Source organism: Anomaloglossus baeobatrachus, chromosome 5 (genome assembly GCF_048569485.1).
Source record: "Anomaloglossus baeobatrachus isolate aAnoBae1 chromosome 5, aAnoBae1.hap1, whole genome shotgun sequence".
NCBI classification, from domain to species: domain Eukaryota; kingdom Metazoa; phylum Chordata; class Amphibia; order Anura; family Aromobatidae; genus Anomaloglossus; species Anomaloglossus baeobatrachus.
Genome location: NC_134357.1, coordinates 446,556,439 through 446,578,481, shown reverse-complemented (window position 1 = coordinate 446,578,481; position 22,043 = coordinate 446,556,439). Strand labels below are relative to the sequence as shown.

At 44.5% G+C, this 22,043-nt stretch overlaps 1 protein-coding gene across 7 annotated transcripts in view; it reads right to left on the bottom strand.

Annotated features, from left to right (window-relative positions):
* Window positions 1-7,357: 7,357 nt before the first annotated feature.
* RGS19 (regulator of G protein signaling 19) overlaps window positions 7,358-22,043 on the bottom strand; it is a 70,788-nt gene continuing 56,102 nt past the window's right edge. For 4 of the 7 annotated variants that reach the window (XM_075347800.1, XM_075347798.1, XM_075347797.1 and 1 more), the window contains exons 2-5: window positions 13,709-13,827; window positions 13,514-13,588; window positions 13,043-13,277; window positions 7,358-8,603 (exon numbers count right to left, since the gene is read on the bottom strand). In XM_075347800.1, the coding sequence (XP_075203915.1) occupies window positions 8,415-8,603; window positions 13,043-13,277; window positions 13,514-13,588; window positions 13,709-13,797 (588 nt within the window). In that variant the 5' untranslated portion in view covers window positions 13,798-13,827 and the 3' untranslated portion in view covers window positions 7,358-8,414. Of the gene's footprint in view, window positions 8,604-13,042; window positions 13,278-13,513; window positions 13,589-13,708; window positions 13,828-16,322; window positions 16,464-19,435; window positions 19,557-22,043 lie in introns of those variants that run through there. The other 3 variants (XM_075347795.1, XM_075347796.1, XM_075347799.1) reach the window with 2 other exon arrangements.

Sequence of the window (22,043 nt, the reverse complement as noted above, 5' to 3'; positions counted from 1 at the left end):
CTAACACCCATCACACATACTTACTTGCCTAGCGACGTCGCTGTGACCGGCGAACCGCCTCCTTTCTAAGGGGGCGGTTTGTTCGGCGTCACAGCGGCGTCACTAAGCGGCCGCCCAATAGAAGCGGAGGGGCGGAGAGGAGCGGGCCGAACATCCCGCCCACCTCCTTCCTTCCTCATTATGGGAGGCCGCAGGTACAGTGATGTTCCTCGTTCCTGCGGTGTCACACATAGCGATGTGTGCTGCCGCAGGAGCGACGAACAATCTGCGTCCTGCAACAGCAACGATAATCGAGAAAGGAACGACTGGTCAACGATCAGGTAAGTAATTTTGATCGTTAACGGTCGTTCCTGCATTTCACACGCAACAACGTCACTAACGAGGCCGGATGTGCGTCACGAATTCCGTGACCCCAACGACATCTCGTTAGCGATGCCATTGCGTGTAAAGCCCGCTTAAGTCTACTGTTAGGGCAATGATAACTGAAGAAGGAATGGTGTCGCTTTTATTCTTAACCGAAAATTGTCCAGCACTGTCCTGAAGTACAATTCAGTCAGTGAGAGAATTATCTGGATACGACTATAAAGAGGGCCAATTCATATCAGAGTTATACAAGTCTACGTATCAACAACAGATGCCAAGGAAGAGGACAATTAACAATTCTATGATCAAGTTGAAGAAAAAAATCAAAACAAGACTTACTCATTATCATGGGAGACTTGAATGCCAAAGTGGGCAGCAGCAAACATGGGTTCGTTGTTGGAAACTTTGGACTTAGTGAACGAAACCTGGCTGAAGGAAGATTAATTGATTTTGTACGGTAAATCAACTGTCCATCGTGAACTCCTTCTTCCAAAATCACGAATGGAGGAGACTTTACACATGGGCATCACCGAATGGGGCCTATAAGAATCAGATTGACTACATATGTGCTCGACAAAGATGGAGGTCATCGATCATTACCACAAAAACAAGGCCACAAGCTGACTGTGAAATTGATCATGAACTTATGACAGCAAAGATTCAAGCTGCACAAAAGGACCAGAAAAGTTGTTTCCAACTTCAATTTGATCAATATACCTGTAGTCTTTTGGAACGGTCTGCACAACTGATTTATATCACTGGATATAGATGAAACAAAGAGTGAGGAATCATGGACACATATAAGGACCATTATTAATGAAGAAGCCAGAAAGAAAATAAAAAGAGGCAGAAGAGACTCCTGCAGCCATGGATAACAGAGGAGACCCTAAAGATTATCAAAGAAACACGAATGGCAAAAGGTAACAAGCAGGACGCAGACAACATGAGTAAAGGTCCAGTCACACTAAGCAACTTACCAGCGATCCCAACAACGATAGGGATCGCTGGTAAGTTGCTAGGAGGTTGCTGGTGAGATGTCACACTGCAACGCTCCAGCGATCCCACCAGCAACCTGACCTGGCAGGGATCGCTGGAGCGTGGCTACACAAGTTGCTGGTGAGCTCACCAGCAACCAGTGACAAGCCCCAGCGCCGCGTGGAAGATGCTGCGCTTGGTAACTAAGGTAAATATCGGGTAACCAACCCGATATTTACCTTGGTTACCACCGCACGGAGCTACACGTGCAGAGAGCAGGGAGCAGCGCACACTGAGCGCTGGCTCCCTGCTCTCCTAGTTACAGCACACATGGGGTTAATTTCCCGATGTGTGCTGTAGCTACATGTGCAGAGAGCAGGGAGCAGCGCACACTGAGCGCTGGCTCCCTGCTCTCCTAGTTACAGCACACATGGGGTTAATTTCCCGATGTGTGCTGCAGCTAAATGTGCACAGAGCAGGGAGCAGCGCACAATGCTTAGCGCTGGCTCCTTGCTCTCCTAGTTACAGCACACATGGGGTTAATTATCCCGATGTGTGCTGCAGCTAAATGTGCACACAGCAGGAGCCGGCACTGACAGGCGGAGGCTGGTATCAAAGGTAAATATCGGGTAACCAAGGACAGGGCTTCTTGGTTACCAGATGTTTACATTGGTTACCAGCCTCCGCAGAAGCCGGCTCCTGCTGCCTGCACATTTAGTTGTTGCTGTCTCGCTGTCACACACAGCGATCTGTGCTTCACAGCGGGAGAGCAACAACTAAAAAATGGCCCAGGACATTCAGCAACAACCAACGACCTCACAGCAGGGGCCAGGTTGTTGCTGGATGTCACACACAGCAACATCGCTAGCAACGTCACAAAAGTTGTTCGTTAGCAGCGATGTTGCTAGCGATGTTGCTTAGTGTGACGGGGCCTTAAGAGATTAAAGAGCCATTCGAGCAAAGAACTTTATAACCAAAAGATATCTACAGAGATAGAAAACAAACATCTGAGGGGCAAGACCAGGAAGGCATACCAAAAGATCAGAAGATACGACAAAAATTTCCACCAAGGTTGGGTTGAAAGATGCCAAAGGGAACAAACTAACTGAGCCAGAACAGATCAAGGAAAGATGGAACACCTCTACAAGAACAAAATCGGTGACTGGAAATAATAGCAAACTGAATATCTTAAAAGACAAAGTAATTGCTGCAATAAAGCTTCTGTCATAAAACAAAGCACCTGGATGTGACTATTCCAATAGAAATAATGAAGTATTCCAAAGCAGCAGTTGATTAAAAACTATCTGTTATCTGTGTCAACAGATATGGACAACTGGTAAATGGTGCAAGAACTGGACAAAATTGGTGTTTACTAATATTCCGAAGAAGGTAGATGATACCAACTGTGGAAACTATAGGACTATTGCGCTCATACCCCATGCCAACAAAATAGTACTGAAGATCCTGCAAATACAGCTACAGGCTTACTGTGACAAAGATGTAGCAGAAGAACAGGCAAGATTCAGAAAAGGCAGAGGAACAGGAGATGTAATTGTTAACATTAGATGGATGATGGAAAAGGCCAAAGAATATTAGGCCTGTTTCGCACGTCAGTGATTCTGGCACGTTTGTGCTTTTTTTTTTTATACATACCAGACTCACTGACATACGCAGACACATTATAATCAATGGGTCTGCTCACACATCAGTGATTTTTCACTGAACCTGTCTCCGTGCAGCGTACACACGTGGCCGTGATTCTGCAGGGAGACAAGTCAGTTTTTGTCTGGCATCACTGATGACCCATGGACCACACTATGGTGTGATCCGTGTGTGATCAGTGAAACACGTACCAGCAAATCACGGATATATTAAATATTATCAACTTACCTTGCCTGCGATTCGCTCTGCAGCCTCCGCTCTCAGCAGCTTCTGCCTGGCTCATGAATATTCATGAGAGCAGGAAAACCCGACCAGGAAGTAGGTGCTGAGAGCGGTGGGTGGATGCTGCAGAGCTGGAGACTTCAGTACCATGGACATCAGGAGCGAAGGCAGGTGAGTAATGTACATATGCGATCACGGATCACGGATTGCACATGGACAACCCACATGTGCCGTGAATCACGGAACACGGAGGGACATGTGTGTGTTTTACACGTCAGTGAAGAACATCTGTGTTTTTCACTGACGTGTGAAACGGGCCTAACAAAGAGCTGTATTTTTACTTCAACTACAGCAAAGCCTTTGACGGTGTTGATCACAAGAAACTTTGGAATACCATGAAGGATATGGGTGTGTCGAATCAATTGATCACTTTTACATCGACCAAGAAACCGTCCAAACAGAAAACGGTGACACAGCGTGGTTCAAAGTAGAGCGAGACATCTTCCAAGCTGCATCCTGTCACCATTTCTCTTACATTTATATGCAGAAGCTATATTCAGGAAGGCTTGACTTACCGAAAAAGAAGGAATCAAAATTGCTGGACGAATCATCAACCATCTTAAATACGCAGATGATACAACACCGATAGCAACAAGCATAGATGGAACAAAGGAGTTATTAGCAAGTATCAAGATGGAAAGCTCCAACTTGGGACTCCTACTTGATGCAAAAAGACAAAGATATTGACTACTGCCATTTACGATAGGAACACTTTTGAGATGGACGGTGACGAACTGGAAGTTGTAAAGGACTTCAACCTACTTGGCTCAATGATCACTCAAGAAGCAGCGATGACACTGGAAGTCAATAGGAGAAAACTATGTTTCCCTAAAAATAAAACAGTGTCTTATATTATTATTTTTTGCTCTGGAACGTCCATCCATCCTGCACATTCCATCCATCCCACACTGCACATATATACCAGCCTGTCTCCTCTTCAGCTTTTGACTCATGCAGTTAAGAGAGACTTTTTGGTGACAAGCTGGTCACATGCCGTGATGGCACAAAGGTGCTGAAGCAGTGTTATCATCAGGATATAAACGCTGGGGCCCCTAGAAGAATGGGAGCCCTGTGAAGTTACCCAGATTGCTTTCCCTTCTCCCTAATGCTAGTCCTGCATACCAGCCGGTTTTCTGTTCAATTTTTTTTAGACTCCTACAATTACGAGACCTTTAATTATATCAAGTCATAGGACTGTGAATTCAGCAAACATCCTTTCAACAATTTTAACTTCGGCATACAACTGCTGGGGTCCCTAAGAGAGTGGATATTCCGGAACATTGTGTAGTTTGACTCACCCTAACGCCAGCCCTGACTGTAACAAGGGCTTATTTTTGAGTAGGACTTATATTTCAACCATACTCTAAAAATCATGTAAAATCATGATAGGCCTTATTTTCAGGGTAGGTCTTATTTTCGAGGAAACTGGGTAACTACAGGCAAATCAATAATAAAGTCACTGGACAAGGTCCTCAAAGACACGGTTCGTGCATATTCTAGTCTTTTCTGTAGTAACAAAAGGATGTAAAACCTGGACGATAAAGGAACAAGACAGAAAAAGAATGAACGCATTCGAAATGTGGTGCTGGAGAATGATGTTATCAATACCATGGATGGCAAGAAGAACAAACATATCAATGTTTGGAACAAATCAAGCCAGATAGGTCACTTGAAGCAAGGATCACCAAGCTACAACTTCAGACTACTTCTACTTCTAATTCAGACACATCATACGACGAGAGCAATCACTGGAGAAGGACATCACGATCAGAAGAATAGAAGGAACAAGGTGAAGAGGAAGACCAGCAACCCAATGGCTTCATACAATCAAGATAGCTGCAGAGAAGATGCTGTACCTATCTAGGCTGCAGAAAATCAATCTTCCTACAGAGCGTTCATCCATCAAGTCGGCATAGCTCAAGATTGAGCTGAAAGTCTTCAAAATTATATATTACTATTGCTATAACATAAGGGACATATATTGCTGACCAGCAGATGGAGCTATAAAATAGGAATTATATGTTTCTGACCAGCAGAGATCGCCATAATACAGTTGTGCTCAAAAGTTTACATACCCCAGCAGATTTTTTGCTTTCTTGGTCTTTTTTCAGAGAATATGAATAACACAAAATCTTTTTTCCACTCATGGTTAATGGTTGGGTGAAGCCATTTATTGTCAAACTACTGTGTTTTCTCATTTAAAACCATAACGACAACCAAAAATATCCAAATAACCCTGATCAAGAGTTCACATACCCCAGTTCTTAATACCGTGTATTGCCTTCTCTAACATCAATGACAGCTTGAAGTCTTTTGTGGTAGTTGTGGATGAGGCTCTTTATTTTCTCAGATGGTAAAGCTGCCCATTCTTCTTGGCAAAAAGCCTCCAGTTCCTGTAAATTCGTGGGCTTTTTTGCATGAACTGTGGCTTGAGTTCTCCCCAGAGTGGCTCAATGATATTGAGGTCAGGAGACCGAGATGGCCACTCCAGAACCGTCACTTTATTCTGCTGTTGCCAATGACAGGTCGACTTGGCCTTGTGTTTTGGATCGTTGTGATGTTGGAAAGTCCAAGTACGTCCCATGCGCAGCTTTCGGGCTGATTAGTGCAAATTTACCTCCAGTATTTGCTGATAGCGTGTTGTATTCATCTTTCATTCAACTTTGACCAAGTTTCCTGTGCCTATGTAGCTCACACATCCCCACATCATCAGCAATCCACCTCCGTGCTTTACAGTAGGAATGGTGTTCCTTTCATCATAGGCCTTGTTGACACCTCTTCAAATGTAACGTTTATGGTTGTGGTCAAAAAGTTTGATTTTGGTCTCATCACTCCAAGTTACCTTGTTCCAGAAGTTTGGAGGTTTGTGTCTGTGCTGTTTGGCATATTGTAGGAGAACTACTTTGTGACATTTGCACAGTAATGGCTTCCTTCTGGCGACTCGACCATGCAGCCCATTTTTGTTTAAGTGCCTCCTTATTGTGCATCTTGAAACAGCAACACCGCTAGTTTTCAGTGAGTCCTGTACTTCAGCTGATGTTAATTTGTGGGTTTTTCTTTGCATCCCGAACAATTTTCCTGGCAGTTGTGGCCAAAATTTTTGTTGGTCTACTTGATCATGGTTTGGTTTTTAGAGATCTCCTTATTTTCCATTTGTTAATCACAGTTTGAACACTGCTGACTGGCATTATCAATTCCTTGGAAATCTTTTTGTATCCCTTTCCTGATTTATACAGTTCAACTATCTTTCGCAAAGATCCACTGATAATTATTTTGCTTTTTCCATGACTCACAATCCATGAAAGGTGGATGAAAGATGGAAGAGTGTCTGGATCCCAGAAACTCACTCAGCTTTTATGCACACACACCGATTACAAGCAAACAGGTCACAGGTGAGGATGCTACCTTTATTAGCCATTCAAACCCTTTTGTGTCAACTTCTGTGCATGTTATCAGGCCAAAATCCCCAGAGGATGTGAACTGATCAGGGTCATTTGGATGTTTTTGGTTTTAAAAAAAGAAAACACAGTAGTTTGACAATAAATGGCTTTACCTGGCTACTAACCATTAGTGGAAAAAAAAGATTTTGTGTTATCATTCATATTCTCTGAAAAAAGGCCAAGAAAGCAAAAAAAATCTGCCGGGGTATGTAAACTTTTAAACACAACTGTATATGGAGTAAGATCACGTGCACAAGTTGAGAATTTTGTGGGATTTTTACCTCAGTATTTGTAGCCAAAATCAGGAGTTTTTTTAAAAAAAATACAGAAGTGGTGCTTATGTTTATTATACTTACCCTCATCATTGGTGGTTGGTACCACTCCTGGTTTTGGCTTACATACACCGATATAAAAAAAAAAAGTCACCTAATACTCAACGTGTTCATGTGGCCTAAATATTGCTGACCAGCAGAGGGAGCTTTAATACATACTACTTTCTCGAGAAGCATTGATCAGACCAGACAGCGGCAGTTTCCCTGCATGTGTTGCTGTCCGGTTGCACAGCAGCAGAGGTAACAGACAGACAAAACAGCGTCTTTCTCTCTAGGATTACACATAAAAGCCACATCAAATCATATAGATATAATATATATATTTGCACATATATATTTTTTTATAAAAAGTCTGTTAAAATTTCCATGGAGGTGTTGAAAGAAAAGTAACACTGTTAGACGGTGACATCACATCTGCTTGAGGAGTGCTGGAGTATTTGGTAGCTTCAGGAAGTTTTGGCAAGCAGGTGGGTGATGGGGGTGTCAAACTCCCCTCCCCAAACCTGATAGAAACCTCACTGATGAATGAATATTCCATAAGGAGGCAGATTATGGTATCGATCCTCGAACGACGTCTGGCTGCAAATGGGCAAGGTCTGAGTCTGTAATGGGGCTTCATCATCTCCACACTGTAAACAGATGCGCCCTCCCCCTTGCATGTTGGCAAATTGTGTATCACGTGTAATATAATGTGTATGTATCCAAAGCAGGAGAATTTTGTCCACCCTCCCCCCATATGAACCTAACACCCACTCCCTAACACTCAGAAATGTAAAATCAAACCTCGTAAGAATCCCCAATAGTTGAGTAAAATCGTACCTCCCACTCTGAATGTCTCTGCCATTGCAGACAATGAACAAGGAGGGGGTGATGAAGCAGTTCCCGATCTCTATTCCTTCCAGTACTGAACTGCAAAGCCGGGAGCTGATAAAACACACAACCCTCACCCCTCCAAGCTCCCATACCTAGCCCTATCAACCACGAAAGGCAATTATATATGAAATATTGGGACCCCTCTCAGGACCCCCCCTGGGGAGTTCAGTAGTATTTCAGTCCTGAGGTAAGTTCCCCCCATACAGTACCTAATACCCCTTTGTCTTCCTGCACACAGTCTACAGAGAACAGAGGGGGGAGGGAGGTCAGGAGAGGCGTGAGGTGAAGGCGGCGTTCATATCTCTCCAAGCTGCGGAAGCTGAGGCTTCGTGCCGTTCCATATTCTGAGGCAGGATGGATCTCGTAAAGTGACCGGAGGAAACAGGACCTGCGCCATCTGCCCCATTAATGTCCCCTTCTTGCTCCCAACAGCTTGTATAAAATGTGCGTTTGGATCTGTCTCTGCGGCCCCTGGAGCGTTTCAAACCTACGACTCCGAACTGGAGCGTGAAATGTTCTGCAGGAGCGATTTGTAAATGCCCGAATTAAGGAATCGTGGGTAGGAGTCTCTGTGCATCAGGGTGTATATCTGCAACTGAGCGTCATCAAACGTGTGAGAGGAGGGCTCCTGCATCCGTCGGTTGATCACTTCTCTGACCCGAGAATCTAGACTAACCTGCAAGGGGCACAAAAAGAGCACGTCAGCACAACCCAATATACTCATGATCATCAGAGACAGCATTATAGAAGTTATATTCTTGTATATAGGAGCAGTATTATAGTAGTTATATTCTTGTACATAGGGGCAGTATTATAGTAGTTATATTCTTGTACATAGGTGCAGTATTATAGTAGTTATATTCTTGTACATAGGGGCAGTATTATAGTAGTTATATTCTTGTACATAGGGGGCAGTATTATAGTAGTTATATTCTTGTACATAGGTGCAGTATTATAGTAGTTATATTCTTGTACATAGGGGCAGTATTATAGTAGTTATATTCTTGTACATAGGGGCAGTATTATAGTAGTTATATTCTTGTACATAGGGGCAGTATTATAGTAGTTATATTCTTGTACATAGGGGCAGTATTATAGTAGTTATATTCTTGTACATAGGGGGCAGTATTATAGTAGTTATATTCTTGTACATAGGTGCAGTATTATAGTAGTTATATTCTTGTACTATAGAGGGCAGTAGTTTAGTAGTTATATTCTTGCACACAGTGAGCAGTATTATAGTAGTTATATTCCTGTACATAAGAGCAGTATTATAGTAGTTATATTCCTGTACATAGGAGCAGTATTATACTAGTTATATTCTTGTATATAGGGGGCAGTATTATAGTAGGTATATTCTTGTACATAGGGGCAGTATATAGTAGTTATAGTCTTGTACATAGGGGCAGTATTACAGTTGTTATATTCTTGTACATAGAAGGCAGTATTATAGTAGTTATATTCTTGCACACAGTGAGCAGTATTATAGTAGTTATATTCTTGTAGATAGGGAGCAGTACTATATTAGTTATATTCTTGTACATAGGAGCAGTATTATAGTAGCTATATTTTTGTACATAGGAGGCAGTATTATAGTAGTTATATCCTTGTACATAAGTGCAGTAATATACTAGTTATATTCTTGTACATAGGAGCAGTATTATAGTAATTATATTCTTGCACCTAGAGGTCAGTATTATAGTAGTTCTATTTTTGCACATAGGGGGCAGTATTATAGTAGTTATATTCATATATATAGGGGCAGTATTCTAGTAGTTATAATCTTGCACATAGGGGCAGTTTTACAGTATTTACACTTGTATAGATGGGGTACTTTTATAGTAGTTATATTCTTGTATGTAACAAGTTGTTTTATAGAAGTTATATTTCTGTACACAACAGTCAGTATAAGCCTAGGGCTGCACCGCAACATGCCAAATTACTACTGTGCAACTATTTTAGAGCTCTAATTTTGCTGTAAAATCTAAAAAGCCATGTTTCTGATAAATTGCACACAAGTTGCATGTCACTTTCGTATGACACATGTCGCCGTGTAGCCTTATTGACGGTCACATTCTTATACGAGGTGATGGGGGGAATATAGTTGATATATAACTCTATTTAGTAGTATAGCTGGATATTAGTTTCTATCTATCCTTAATGCCATTAGTGTTATCAGTGTGTCACAATTTTGAGTTACACAAAGTATTTTTTCCTCTGCTGTTGTTTAAAGGGAACCTGTCACCACTTTTTTGGCCTATAAGCTGCGGCCACCAGTGGGCTCTTGTATACAGCATTCTAACATGCTGTATATAAGAGCTGAGGCCGCTGTGAGAACATAAACACTTTATAATACTCACCTAGTGGTCGCGCGGTGGGCCATATGGGCATCTTCGTTGTCAGGTGCCGGCGCCGCCTCTTTCGGCCATCTTCGTCCTCTTTCTGAAACTAGTGTGCATGACTCGTCCTACGTCATACACACTCACCGATCCTGCGCAGGCGTACTATAATACTTTGAGCTGCCCTGCACAGGCCAGATCAAAGTGCGCCTGCTCAGGACCTGAATGCCGCTGAGTGTGGATGACGTCGGACGCGTCATGCACAGCGGCTAGAGAAGGAGGACGAAGATGGCCGAAAGAGGCGGTGCCGGCACCAGACAACGGAGATGCCCATATGACCAACCGCACGATCGTTAGGTAAGTATTTTAAAGTGTTCTTTATGTTCTCACAGCGGCCTGGGCTCTTATACACAGCATGTTAGAGTGCTGTATATAAGAGCCCGGTGGTGGTGGCCGCAGCTTATATGCCAAAACAGTGGTAACAGGTTCCCTTTAACTACAATTCCTAATGACAAGATGCACAAATCTATAAGTGAGCTATGCATCAGCGCACTGCGATTACAGAATACACCAACTCCGCTATGGCTGTAAACGTTAAAAATGATGAAAGTGCAAAAGCCATCCAACCTTGTCAAGGTGTCTCTAAAATATGGATGGTCCTTATCACTCCTGTCCTACCTCTTCTCTGACTCCTCTGAATCAGGAAGTGAAAGGAACTCAAGATAATAGTGATAAGGACCATGTAACCTAAGAAAAAGACCGATGGCACATCCTACCTTGCTAATGTGAACAGGTACAAATTGAACATGAAACGTACACCTGCATTACTGCTATAAAAAACCCATACATTAGAGTAGGCAGGGACCCAACAAAGAGGTCGCCTTGCCGTTGGATGTTGGGCTCACATAAAACTGGCCATTTTTGTGTGCTAAGTATCCCAATTTTTACATGTTTTTCATAGCAGTAATGTAAGTTTATATTCCCATATTCATTGTTACACATATCTTAGCACTACAGAGTGCAGCTGTCTTCTTTTTGTAGTGATAAGGCCCATCCATATCTATGTGCATCTTCATGTGGTTGGATGGGTTTTGCAAATTTTGATCAAAAAAGTTAACCTTATGTTTTTACGTTTAGTGGAGTTCAATGTGCTGACGCTTTGTGTATGTGCATGCTTGTATATTGGCCCCATAGCTTATTTGTATACCCGTACATTAATTTAATACTAAGTGAAAGAGGCACGAATGAACCTGTCCATGGAATGATCAGCAGTTAGTTAAATGGCCACAAGAGGGCAGCACAGACTGCAGCTTCAGCTCCCCTGATCGATCTGTCTAGGCAGACCCAAGGACGAGCCGTTCCTTTCACTGGTCGATGTTTTCTAGGCTTTGTAATGATTCACGAAGCTGAATAACAAACAGTTCAATGTGGAACGGAAAAAAAAAAAAATGATGTGTCCCCAAACAACTCTCTGGTGTCACCGCAGCACCCGAGCATACACCCACCAAAGACACAATGTACTCTGCCTAAGATATGAATGCAAAATCCATATTCAGACAAAATATGCAAATGTTTTATAATTGCATATCATTATACTTTACTGCAGATGCTTATACAATGAGATATTTTGCATTAAAGTATGTAGCTACTTTGGGCTACAAAAGAAAAAAGGGAACAAACCTTCTTAAAGGGATCCTATCCGGTCCCCTGTGCCCTCCAACCCAGCAGCATTCATACCTGTCTGGCCAAATTCCCTCCTAACCAGCCCTGTATAACGCTATTCACTAATACGGTATGAATGTTTTTAAAAAAAACCTCCTTATAACCCTCGCTGTCCCTATGCTAATTAGGTCCTTGACTAGTCGCACTGGTGTTAGTGCCCCAGACTAGTTCTCACACCCCATGATTTCCACGAGCCGGCGTCACCACATGCTCAAAATCTCGCGCATGCGTGTGGCTCATTTTGGCCACGTAAGTGCGCCTCAAAAGCAGGGTGGACGTTTTCCGGATTCATTGGGTGTACTGCGCATCACCAAAGTTCAGAGGATGGGTCACGTACACGGCTTTTGAACAGTGCGCCTAATGAAGCCGGAAAGCGTACACCAGATTTCAAAGGTGCACTGATGAGGCCAAAAGGAGCAGCGCGCATGCGCAAGATTTTCTGGAGCTGGCAGTTACAGGGGAGTTATAACATGAAAAAACGGCCGACTAGTCAGGGGAAACAACGCCCCTGCGACTAATCAAGGCCTAATTAGCATAGGGACAGCTCAGTTGATAAGTCTTTTTTTTTTTTTTTTTTTAAACATTCATATTAGTGAATAGCGTTATACAAGGCTGGTTAGGGAGGGAATTTGGGCATACAGCGTACAGCTGCTGGGCTGGAGGTTATAGGGGACCGGACAGGATCCCTTTAAATTCTTCAATAATGTTCATTCACATTATTATTATTATTAATAATATTTATTTATAGAGCACCATTAATTCCATGGTGCTGTACATGAGAAGGGGTTACATACAGAATACATATACAAATTACAATAGACAGACTGGTATAGAGGGACGAGGACCCTGCCCTTGCGGGCTTACATTGCATTGACCTGGAATGCATAATGTATTATACTCCAGTCTCCTCCAGAGCTGCAATCAAGGTGCTACTGGCTGCTTTTGGATTCGGTCAGCCTGAGTGCAGCTTTGGTTGTGATTGGAGTACAGGTAGAGACCAGTTCAAGGAGCAAAAGACGACAAATCCTTCCTTCTTAGACTGAAGTGCGGTTACCTCTTTTGGAGACAGGATGGAGATATAATCCTCGTAGATGGTGCGTGCCTTCTCCTCAGTGCTGTGCTTGCTGTTATCTTTCTTCAGCTCCTCACATGCCAGCCAGAACAGCATATTCTCCTCACTGTACTCTGTGCGGAGAAACTCCCGAAACACGTTGCGACCGGCCGGATTCTTCATCAGCTTCTCGAATGAATGAGCCCAGCTGTGCACCTCTTCTGAGGACGGTTTTGAGCTATAAAATGAGGACAAAGGAGAAAGAGGTCATCAGGATTCACCTCACAATAACCCTATAGGTTCAAACTTAAATACTTTGTGCTGCTTGAGAAACCCTGATCCTTACATGAAAAATCTTCAGCCTCCTCTAACAATGCCCTGTCCTCCCTGTTATCTTCTGAAAGACTCTGTACTCCTCAGAAGCCCTCCACTATGTGACTCTCCATCTTGAGACCTCTTCTCTGTCAGACTTACCAGACCTCGCAGTGAGATACCGGCTCCAGCTTGGTGTCTCGCGATAATCTCCTGCGTCTATTGCGATCTTCATTCCTACAAACAAAATAGAAAAATACGTCTGGTCAGAAAGGCCACAATGGAGTTAATAGCGCTGGGGTATGAGAGACATAGAAGGTGGAAAGAGGCGATGACAATGACCACCCCAACACTCACCAGGAACAGCTGCAGCAGCAACACCAGCAGAGGCAGCAGGGATTGGACCGGTGGTTCCGGGTGGGCTGCTTCCTGTCATATCGGGACATGGGAGACTCGCTGGGGTCAGGCCCTGTGTACTGAGGGACAGAGTCAACATTAGCTGGAGCTCCAACATTCAGGTGCTACTGTCCCGTACCCCACATTTCAGTGTCATTGTCCTGTACCCCAAGTGTCGGTGTTATTATCCTATACCTAAAATGTAAGAGTTTCATTCTCGTAAACCCCAAGTATCAGTGTCATTGTCCCAAAAGTCAATGTATCATTGTACCAATGTATCAATGTACCCCAAATCAATTTCCTGTACCCCAAGTGTTAGTATATCATTGTCCTCTACCCAAAGTATCAGCGTCATTATCCTGTACCTCAAGTGTGTAATTTTCCTGTACCCCAAATATTAGTGTTGCAGTATTCTGTACACCAAGTGTCAGTGTCATCGTCCTGTACCCCAAGTATCAGTGTCATTATCCTGTACCCCAAGTATCGGTGTGATCGTCCTATACCCCAAGTATCAGTGTCATTATCCTGTACCCCAAGTATCAGTGTCATTATGCTGTCCCCCAAGTATCAGTGTCATTATCCTGTACCCCAAGTATCAGTGTCATTATGTTGTCCCCCAAGTATCAGTATCATTATCCTGTACCCCAAGTATCAGTGTCATTATCCTGTACCCCAAGTATCGGTGTGATCGTCCTGTACCCCAAGTATCAGTGTCATTATGTTGTCCCCCAAGTATCAGTGTCATTATGCTGTCCCCCAAGTATCAGTGTCATTATCCTGTACCCCAAGTATCAGTGTCATTATGTTGTCCCCCAAGTATCAGTATCATTATCCTGTACCCCAAGTGTCAGTGTTATTGTCCTGTACCACAAGTGTTATTGTTGTACCCCAAGTATCAGTAGCATTATCCTGTACCCCAAGTGTCAGTGTTATTATCCTGTACCCCAAGTATCACTGTCATTATCCTGTACCCCAAGTGTTATTGTTGTACCTCAAGTGTCAGTGTCATTGTCCTGTACCCCAAGTGTCAGTGTCATTATTTGATTTAATAAAACAGTAACAGAAATTATCTCTTGGAAATCCTGAGCCTAAAAACATGCGGACATGAACTCCACTATGGGAAGACGATGTCTGACGAGACAATGAATCACAGAACATGTGGATTCTGGAACAGGACATTGGGTTCTTGGAAATCCGTCCCCAGGTATTAGGCACAATACACCTTTGTATATACACGTCCTCCATTCATGGAAAATGTGAAGTAACCTCTAATTCACTCCAGAATTTGATGCCAAATTATTTGTTGACTTTCCATCTAGATTTCCAAAAAATATCATGTTTTCATGTTTCCATCATCACGACATCAGGGCCAGCAACCAACATCAAAAGGAATCTGATGGTACCCCCTAATTTCTGCCCCCCAGCCGCCCCTGCTTAGGGCTGCCCATGGCGGATGTCTTACCGTAGAGCCACAATACATGCACCGTCTACTCGTCTGTCTCGTAAGATGCCGGCAACGTCTAATGGAAACTTCTGCCCTGTACCACAACCATCAGCTTTTTTTTTTATCTTCTCCTATGAAAATTTCTGCTTAATCTATGCAAATCACCTAAACAAACTTATAAAAGATCACAGTACATCATTGTTTTGAGGAGCAGCTCCGCTCCGCATCACCCGCAAGTCAAATCAAGAGAAAAACATGGCGTCCCATGGGACAGCTCCCTTTACGTGGCAGCACATAAGTTCCTCTGTGAACCTTGTCAGAGCCAACAGAGGTCACATGACACAATGTCCCTCGGCCCGGACTCCTAAAAGACACGACATAGTCAGAGGGGAGGAGCTTATTTCCTCGGCCACCTGAAATCATACAGCATTCAGGTGGGACAGCACAGTCCCCATGCTCCATTTACGTCTTCCACTAAAAGCCGCAGTAAATATACATTAGAGAAGAGATATTCAAGCAGAACAGGGTAGAGGTCTGACTCATGTGCTTAAAATGGCTGTAAAAAGCAAAGAGAAACATCAGAAACACGTTTGATTGGTTGTTGCCTCTTTTAAATCTTGTCCGCTACTGGCGTTACCCGTCACGTTGCCAACCCTGGATTGGAAACTTATCTTTGTGAACCCAGACCACTAATGGCAAGAGGAACTTACACAGCTTCCTCTTACAGAAAAAAAAATTAACCCATTTTCAGATTTTATGCTGTTTAACATTTTGCATCATTTAACACTTTACGACAAAGATGCATCAATAGGGGGCAGCTATGGGGGGCACACCACGGGTGGATATGAGAGCACTAAGAGAAGAACCAAAGCTTCAGAAGAGCGTACGTGCCACCCAAATAAATGGGCGTCTTATGGATGCACCTGCCTGATGACAGAAGAATTCGGCTGTGGAGCGCAGGAGGAACCTGGGAAGAAATAATAGATTGTGTATCTTGAGGCGAATGTAGTTGGGGAGGCACAAAATGAACCGGATACCTATTCTGATAGGAGAAGGTATCATAGTCACCTACAAGGTCTTCTGGGAAATATATGCAAATGAAGCACACAGGTCCAGCAAGAGAAAACTCACATTGATTGGGTGGTCTCGGTCACATTCGGTGGTCCCGGCCTCGTTGGGTTATCTCAGTCTTGGTGGGTGGACTCGACCTCATGTGTGCTCAGTCTCGTTATGTGGTCTCGGTCGTGTTGAGTGATCTTGGCCTCGTTGGGTGGTCTCGGTCTTGATGGGTGGTCTTGGCCTTATGTGTGCTCACCCTCGTTACGTGTGCCCATGTCTCGTTTGGTGATCTTGGTCTCGGCCTCGTTATGTGTACTCAGTCTCGGGTGAGCTTGGTCTCCTTATGTGGTCTCGGTCTCATTATGTGGTTTTGGTCGTGTTGAGTGGTCTCAGTCGCGTTGGGTGGTCTCCGTCTCGTTATGTGTGCTCAGTCTTGTTGGGTGATCTTGGTCTTGTTATGTGGTCTTGATCAAGTTGGGTGGTCTCCGTCTCACTGGGTGGTCTCGGTCTCGTTGGGTGGTCTTGGTGGTGTTAGGTGGTCTTGATCATGTTGGGTGGTCTCCATCTCGTTGGGTGGTCTCGGTGTCGTTGGGAGGCCTTGGTTAGGGTACATAGTGTAAGAATGAGTCCTAAAATCGGACTTTGTTCACAAAGTGCAGAGATAATTCACTGATCAGAATTATTTTACTCTCTTATAGAACGCTGACAGATGAAGCAGAGCTGGATTTGCCAGGGCTCGTCATATGTAATACAGCTCACAGCAGGGCTGACTTTGTCACTCAAGTCAAGTTGCGCCATGTGTCACGCGGCAGCAATTTTCAAAAGTTGGCCGACCAAAAAGATTTTTGTAATTTGTCTATGACCCGGTAACATAAAAAAAAACAAAAAAAAAGCCAAATCACAGACAAGTTGCAGTTGTATACCCAGAATGTGACTCGATACCAGCAACTCCTATGGAAACATTTGTGACTCTGTATCGCGGGTCCCGAGTCGCTGTGTGACATCACAGGAGATCAGTAGATGCGATAATGTGGCCATCTCAATGTCACACATGTCTCATAGCCAGAGCCTAAACCAAATTCAGCTTGGTAACTCCTCTGCAGATACAAACATGCTAAATGGGTGGAACCCGAAAATGTGACAGCCCAAGCTGATAAGAGGAAGCTCTTGAAAAACACAGTGCCGACATTTTCCCCCAAATTTCCAGCCCTCGCTGCGCTCCAAAACCATAATATCCTGCATTTGCCAGGGCAGGATGACAGGCGCAGCCCGAATATTCAATATAAGAGCAATACAAGTCATTGTTTCTCATCTTCTGTTCTTATCAGATCTATACAGATGTAGCAGAACTGTAGAAGATGTAGCAGAGCTGTATCTGAACTTTAGCAGGTGTAGCAGACCTTTAACAGATGTAGCGGATCTTTAGAAGATGCAGCAGAGCTTTAGAAAATATAGCAGAGCTTTAGCAGATGTAGAAGAGCTTTATAGGATGTAACAAAGCTTTAGAAGATGTAGCAGAGCTTTAAAAGATGTAGCAGAGCTTTAGAAGATGTAGCAGAGCTTTAGAAGATGTAGCAGAGCTTTAACACTAGAACTACTGAGGTAGTCATTTTGACTACTTTGCACTATGTATTTCTATATAGGTGTCACGAGTCCAGTAGTTCTAGTGTTAAAAGATGTAGCAGAGCTTTAGAAGATGTAGCAGAGCTTTAAAAGATGTAGCAAAGCTTTAAAAGATGTAGCAGAGCTTTAAAAGATGTAGCAGAGCTTTAGAAGATGTAGCAGAGCTTTAAAAGATGTAGCAGAGCTTTAAAAGATGTAGCAAAGCTTTAAAAGATGTAGCAGAGCTTTAGAAGATGTAGTAGAGCTTTAAAAGATGTAGCAAAGCTTTAAAAGATGTAGCAGAGCTTTAAAAGATGTAGCAGAGCTTTAAAAGATGTAGCAAAGCTTTAAAAGATGTAGCAAAGCTTAAAAGATGTAGCAGAGCTTTAAAAGATGTAGCAGAGCTTTAGAAGGTGTAGCAGAGCTTTAAAAGATGTAGCAGAGCTTTAGAAGATGTAGCAGAGCTTTAAAAGATGTAGCAGAGCCTTAGGCTACTTTCACACATCCGGTTTGAGCAGTGCGGCTCAATCCGGCTGTGAAACCTATGCAACGGATGCGGCGAAAACACCGCATCCTTTGCATACGTTTTTACATGCGGCCCGTCCGTTTTTTTCCGGTTGCGGCACGCTACTGAGCATGCGCAGTTGAAGAAACCGCATGCGGCGGCCGGATGCGTTTTTTCCGCATCGCGCCGCATCCGGCGTCCATAGGCATGCATTGAAAAATGCGCCGCAGCGGCCGGATGCGGCGCGATGTGGTTTTTTTGCCGGAGCAAAAAACGTGCCAGGGAATGTTCCATCCGGCCGTGGCATCGGCTAAATCTGCCGCATGCGGCAAAAACCGGACCGAACGCAAGCCCAAGCGGCACAATACGGCACTAATGTAAGTCTATGCAAAAAAACCCGCAACCGGCGGCAAAAAAAAACGGTTGCGATTTTTCTGCAGAGCGCAGTATTGTGCCGCAGAGCAAAAAACGGATGTGTGAAAGTAGCTTTAGAAGATGTAGCAGAGCTTTAAAAGATGTAGCAGAGCTTTAGAAGATGTAGCACAGTTTTAGCAGATGTAGCTGTAATAGGGCTTAATTTACTAGGTGTTACTACAACACTGGAGGTTGGCAAATACAGCAGAGCTGAGTTAGGCAGGTGCAGCTGGGCTGAAGTTGTCATCTGACACTATGTGCCATCCTATGATGAGTCATATATCATTTGACCTGGGCTGACGCTATAAATACGGCAATTACTCAGACATTACAATGCCCAAACACTGCAGTGCTAACAAATGTTGACCCTTTAGTACAGATGAGTTTGCCAGATGCAACAGAACTGCCAAATACGGCACAATTGATGGTGATATCTCACCGCGTCATCCGCAGTTTTCCATAAGTGTATACGTTACTGTAATGCAATACAATGTAGTCCCACAGCATCAATTCACACACCCAGCACTGCTACATCCATAAATAACCATCAAACGCAAAAAGCAACCGTACAGGTTAGGACACCTGCAGACCTCCTAATTCTCCGGCACCTCATGCAGAGCCATGTTGACCCCCAACTCCTGTGACGACGTCGATGATCACCCACCTTGCATCCCATGGACTGCTCTCCCAGTGGATGCATCTGTTGCCCCCGTTCTCCGATGCCCATTGAGTAGAGCAGACAGACTGCTGCCGGCCACAGCTCGGGATGGGAGAGAATAGGAACACTAAGGGTGTGGAAGAGAAGTGATTATGACATCCTGTGGTGAGAATGCAACTTCCTGACAACTAAACTTCCGCTACAGAGCGAAACCAGCGCACAGCGAACATGTACAAAAACACCCGGCGGACTGTCCCGTGACTGGGGTGCCGCACCTGCCGCTGACCATTAATGGCTGCGGATGGGGAACACTAAGGATGGTCATCATCCTCATGTGGTGGAGGCAGGTGACAACTAGTGTGCATCAGAAACCGGAACCACAGTCATATTGGTTGTCACCCTGCTTTCTCACATCCCTGAAAGACAAATCTGGCCAGTTTAGCATCACCTGCTGCTGGGGTTGCCTTGCAGGGTCTCGGGAAAGCTGGGTTACAACCCATACAGCAATTACATCGTATCACTCAGCTTTCCAAAGAGCAGATAACGGAGAATGGGCTGGGGAGAATTCTTCCCCATACCGTCCTGTGCATGCAGACTGAACAATGCACAGACCCGACCGCTTCCTCCCTCGCACATTCACGCCACAGACAATGCAGTTTCCTCCTTTTTACATTCGGTAGAATACAGACCCTGATCCAGCTGCCGATCAATTGCAAGCTCTTGAGAAAGTTCCTCTACCTCTTCCTTCCCTGCGCAATACAAAGTGACCGTTTCCTGTTCTGCTGAAACGTCTGAGGTTTGTTCAGTCCATTATTGTCCTCGCCTTCCTCCTTCACACTATATACATTATATATATATACCCCCACAAAATATAGATACAGGTGTGTGTGTGTATATACACACACACACACACACACACACACACCTGTATCTATATCTATCTACCTATATATATAAATTATCTATATACATACACACACACATACATATATATATATACACACATATACATATATATATATACATACATATACATATATATATATACATACATATATATATATATATATATACATACATATATATATATATATATATATATATATATATATATATATATATATATATATATATATATATATATATATATATATATATATATATATATATACACATATACACACACACACACACATATATATTATATAATTGCCTTATTCTGTCTGTCTGTCTGTCTTGCTCCAAAATTGTGTCCTTACGGTGACACAAAGCTGATTGGCCGCTGGGCTCGCCATGGCCCCGCCCCCCCGCACGGATTGGCCGCTCGCCTCGCCTCCGCCCCCCCCCACGGATTGGTCGCTCGCCTCGGCCTGGTCCCGCCCTCCGCATGGATTGGCCACTCGCCCCGGCCCTCCGCACGCATCGCCAGACATAACCTTGCGCTGCTGGGATCGTGACGGAGCCGGTGAACGCTGGTAACCATTATACACATCGGGTAACTAAGGTCCCTTAATTACCCGATGTGTATCATATTTACCAATGTACACCGGCTCCGTCACGATCCTAGCAGCACCAGACATGACCTTGCGATGCAGCGATCGTGACGAAGCCGGTGAACGCTGGTAACCATTATACACATCGGGTAACTAAGGTCCCTTAGTTACCCGATGTGTATCATAGTTACCAGCGTACACCGGCTCCCGGTACACATGTGCAGGGAGCCGGCATTATACTCCTCTCCCCCCAGGACTACTACTCCTATTATAGTCCTCCTATTATACTCCTCTCTGAGTATAATAGGAGAACTATTATAGCATGGGGGATGGGGCACGATGGGGGGTGCGCAGCATGGGGGATGGAGCACGATGGGAGGTGGGCAGCATGGGGGATGGGGCACGATGGGGGGTGCGCAGCATGGGGGATGGAGCACGATGGGGGGTGCGCAGCATGGGGGATGGAGCACGATGGGGGGTGCACAGCATGGGGGATGGAGCACGATGGGGAGTGCGCAGCATGGAGGATGGAGCACGATGGGGAGTTCGCAGCATGGGGGATGGAGCACGATAGGGAATGCGCAGCATGGGGGATGGAGCACGATGGGGGGTGCGCAGCATCGGGGATGGAGCACGATGGGGGGTGCGCAGCATCGGGGATGGAGCACGATTGGGGGTGCGCAGCATAGGGGATGGAGCACGATGGGAGGTGGGCAGCATGGGGGATGGAGCACGATGGGGGGTGCGCAGCATGGGGGATGGGGCACAATGGGGGGTGCGCAGCATCGGGGATGGAGCACGATGGGAGGTGGGCAGCATGGGGGATGGAGCACGATGGGAGGTGGGCAGCATGGGGGATGGGGCACGATGGGAGGTGCACACCTCCCCCCAACACACAACACACCACACACACACTGGGAACCACAAACACCGCCATACACAGACACCCACACACACAGACAACGCCGCACACACACAACACCCAACACACAAACACCGCGGCATACATAAATATACGCACATACCGCACAACACACACATTGCACAAAACATACCTCCCCCCAAAACACACCATACACACACAAACCGCGCAACACACACACACACACACAACGCTACAG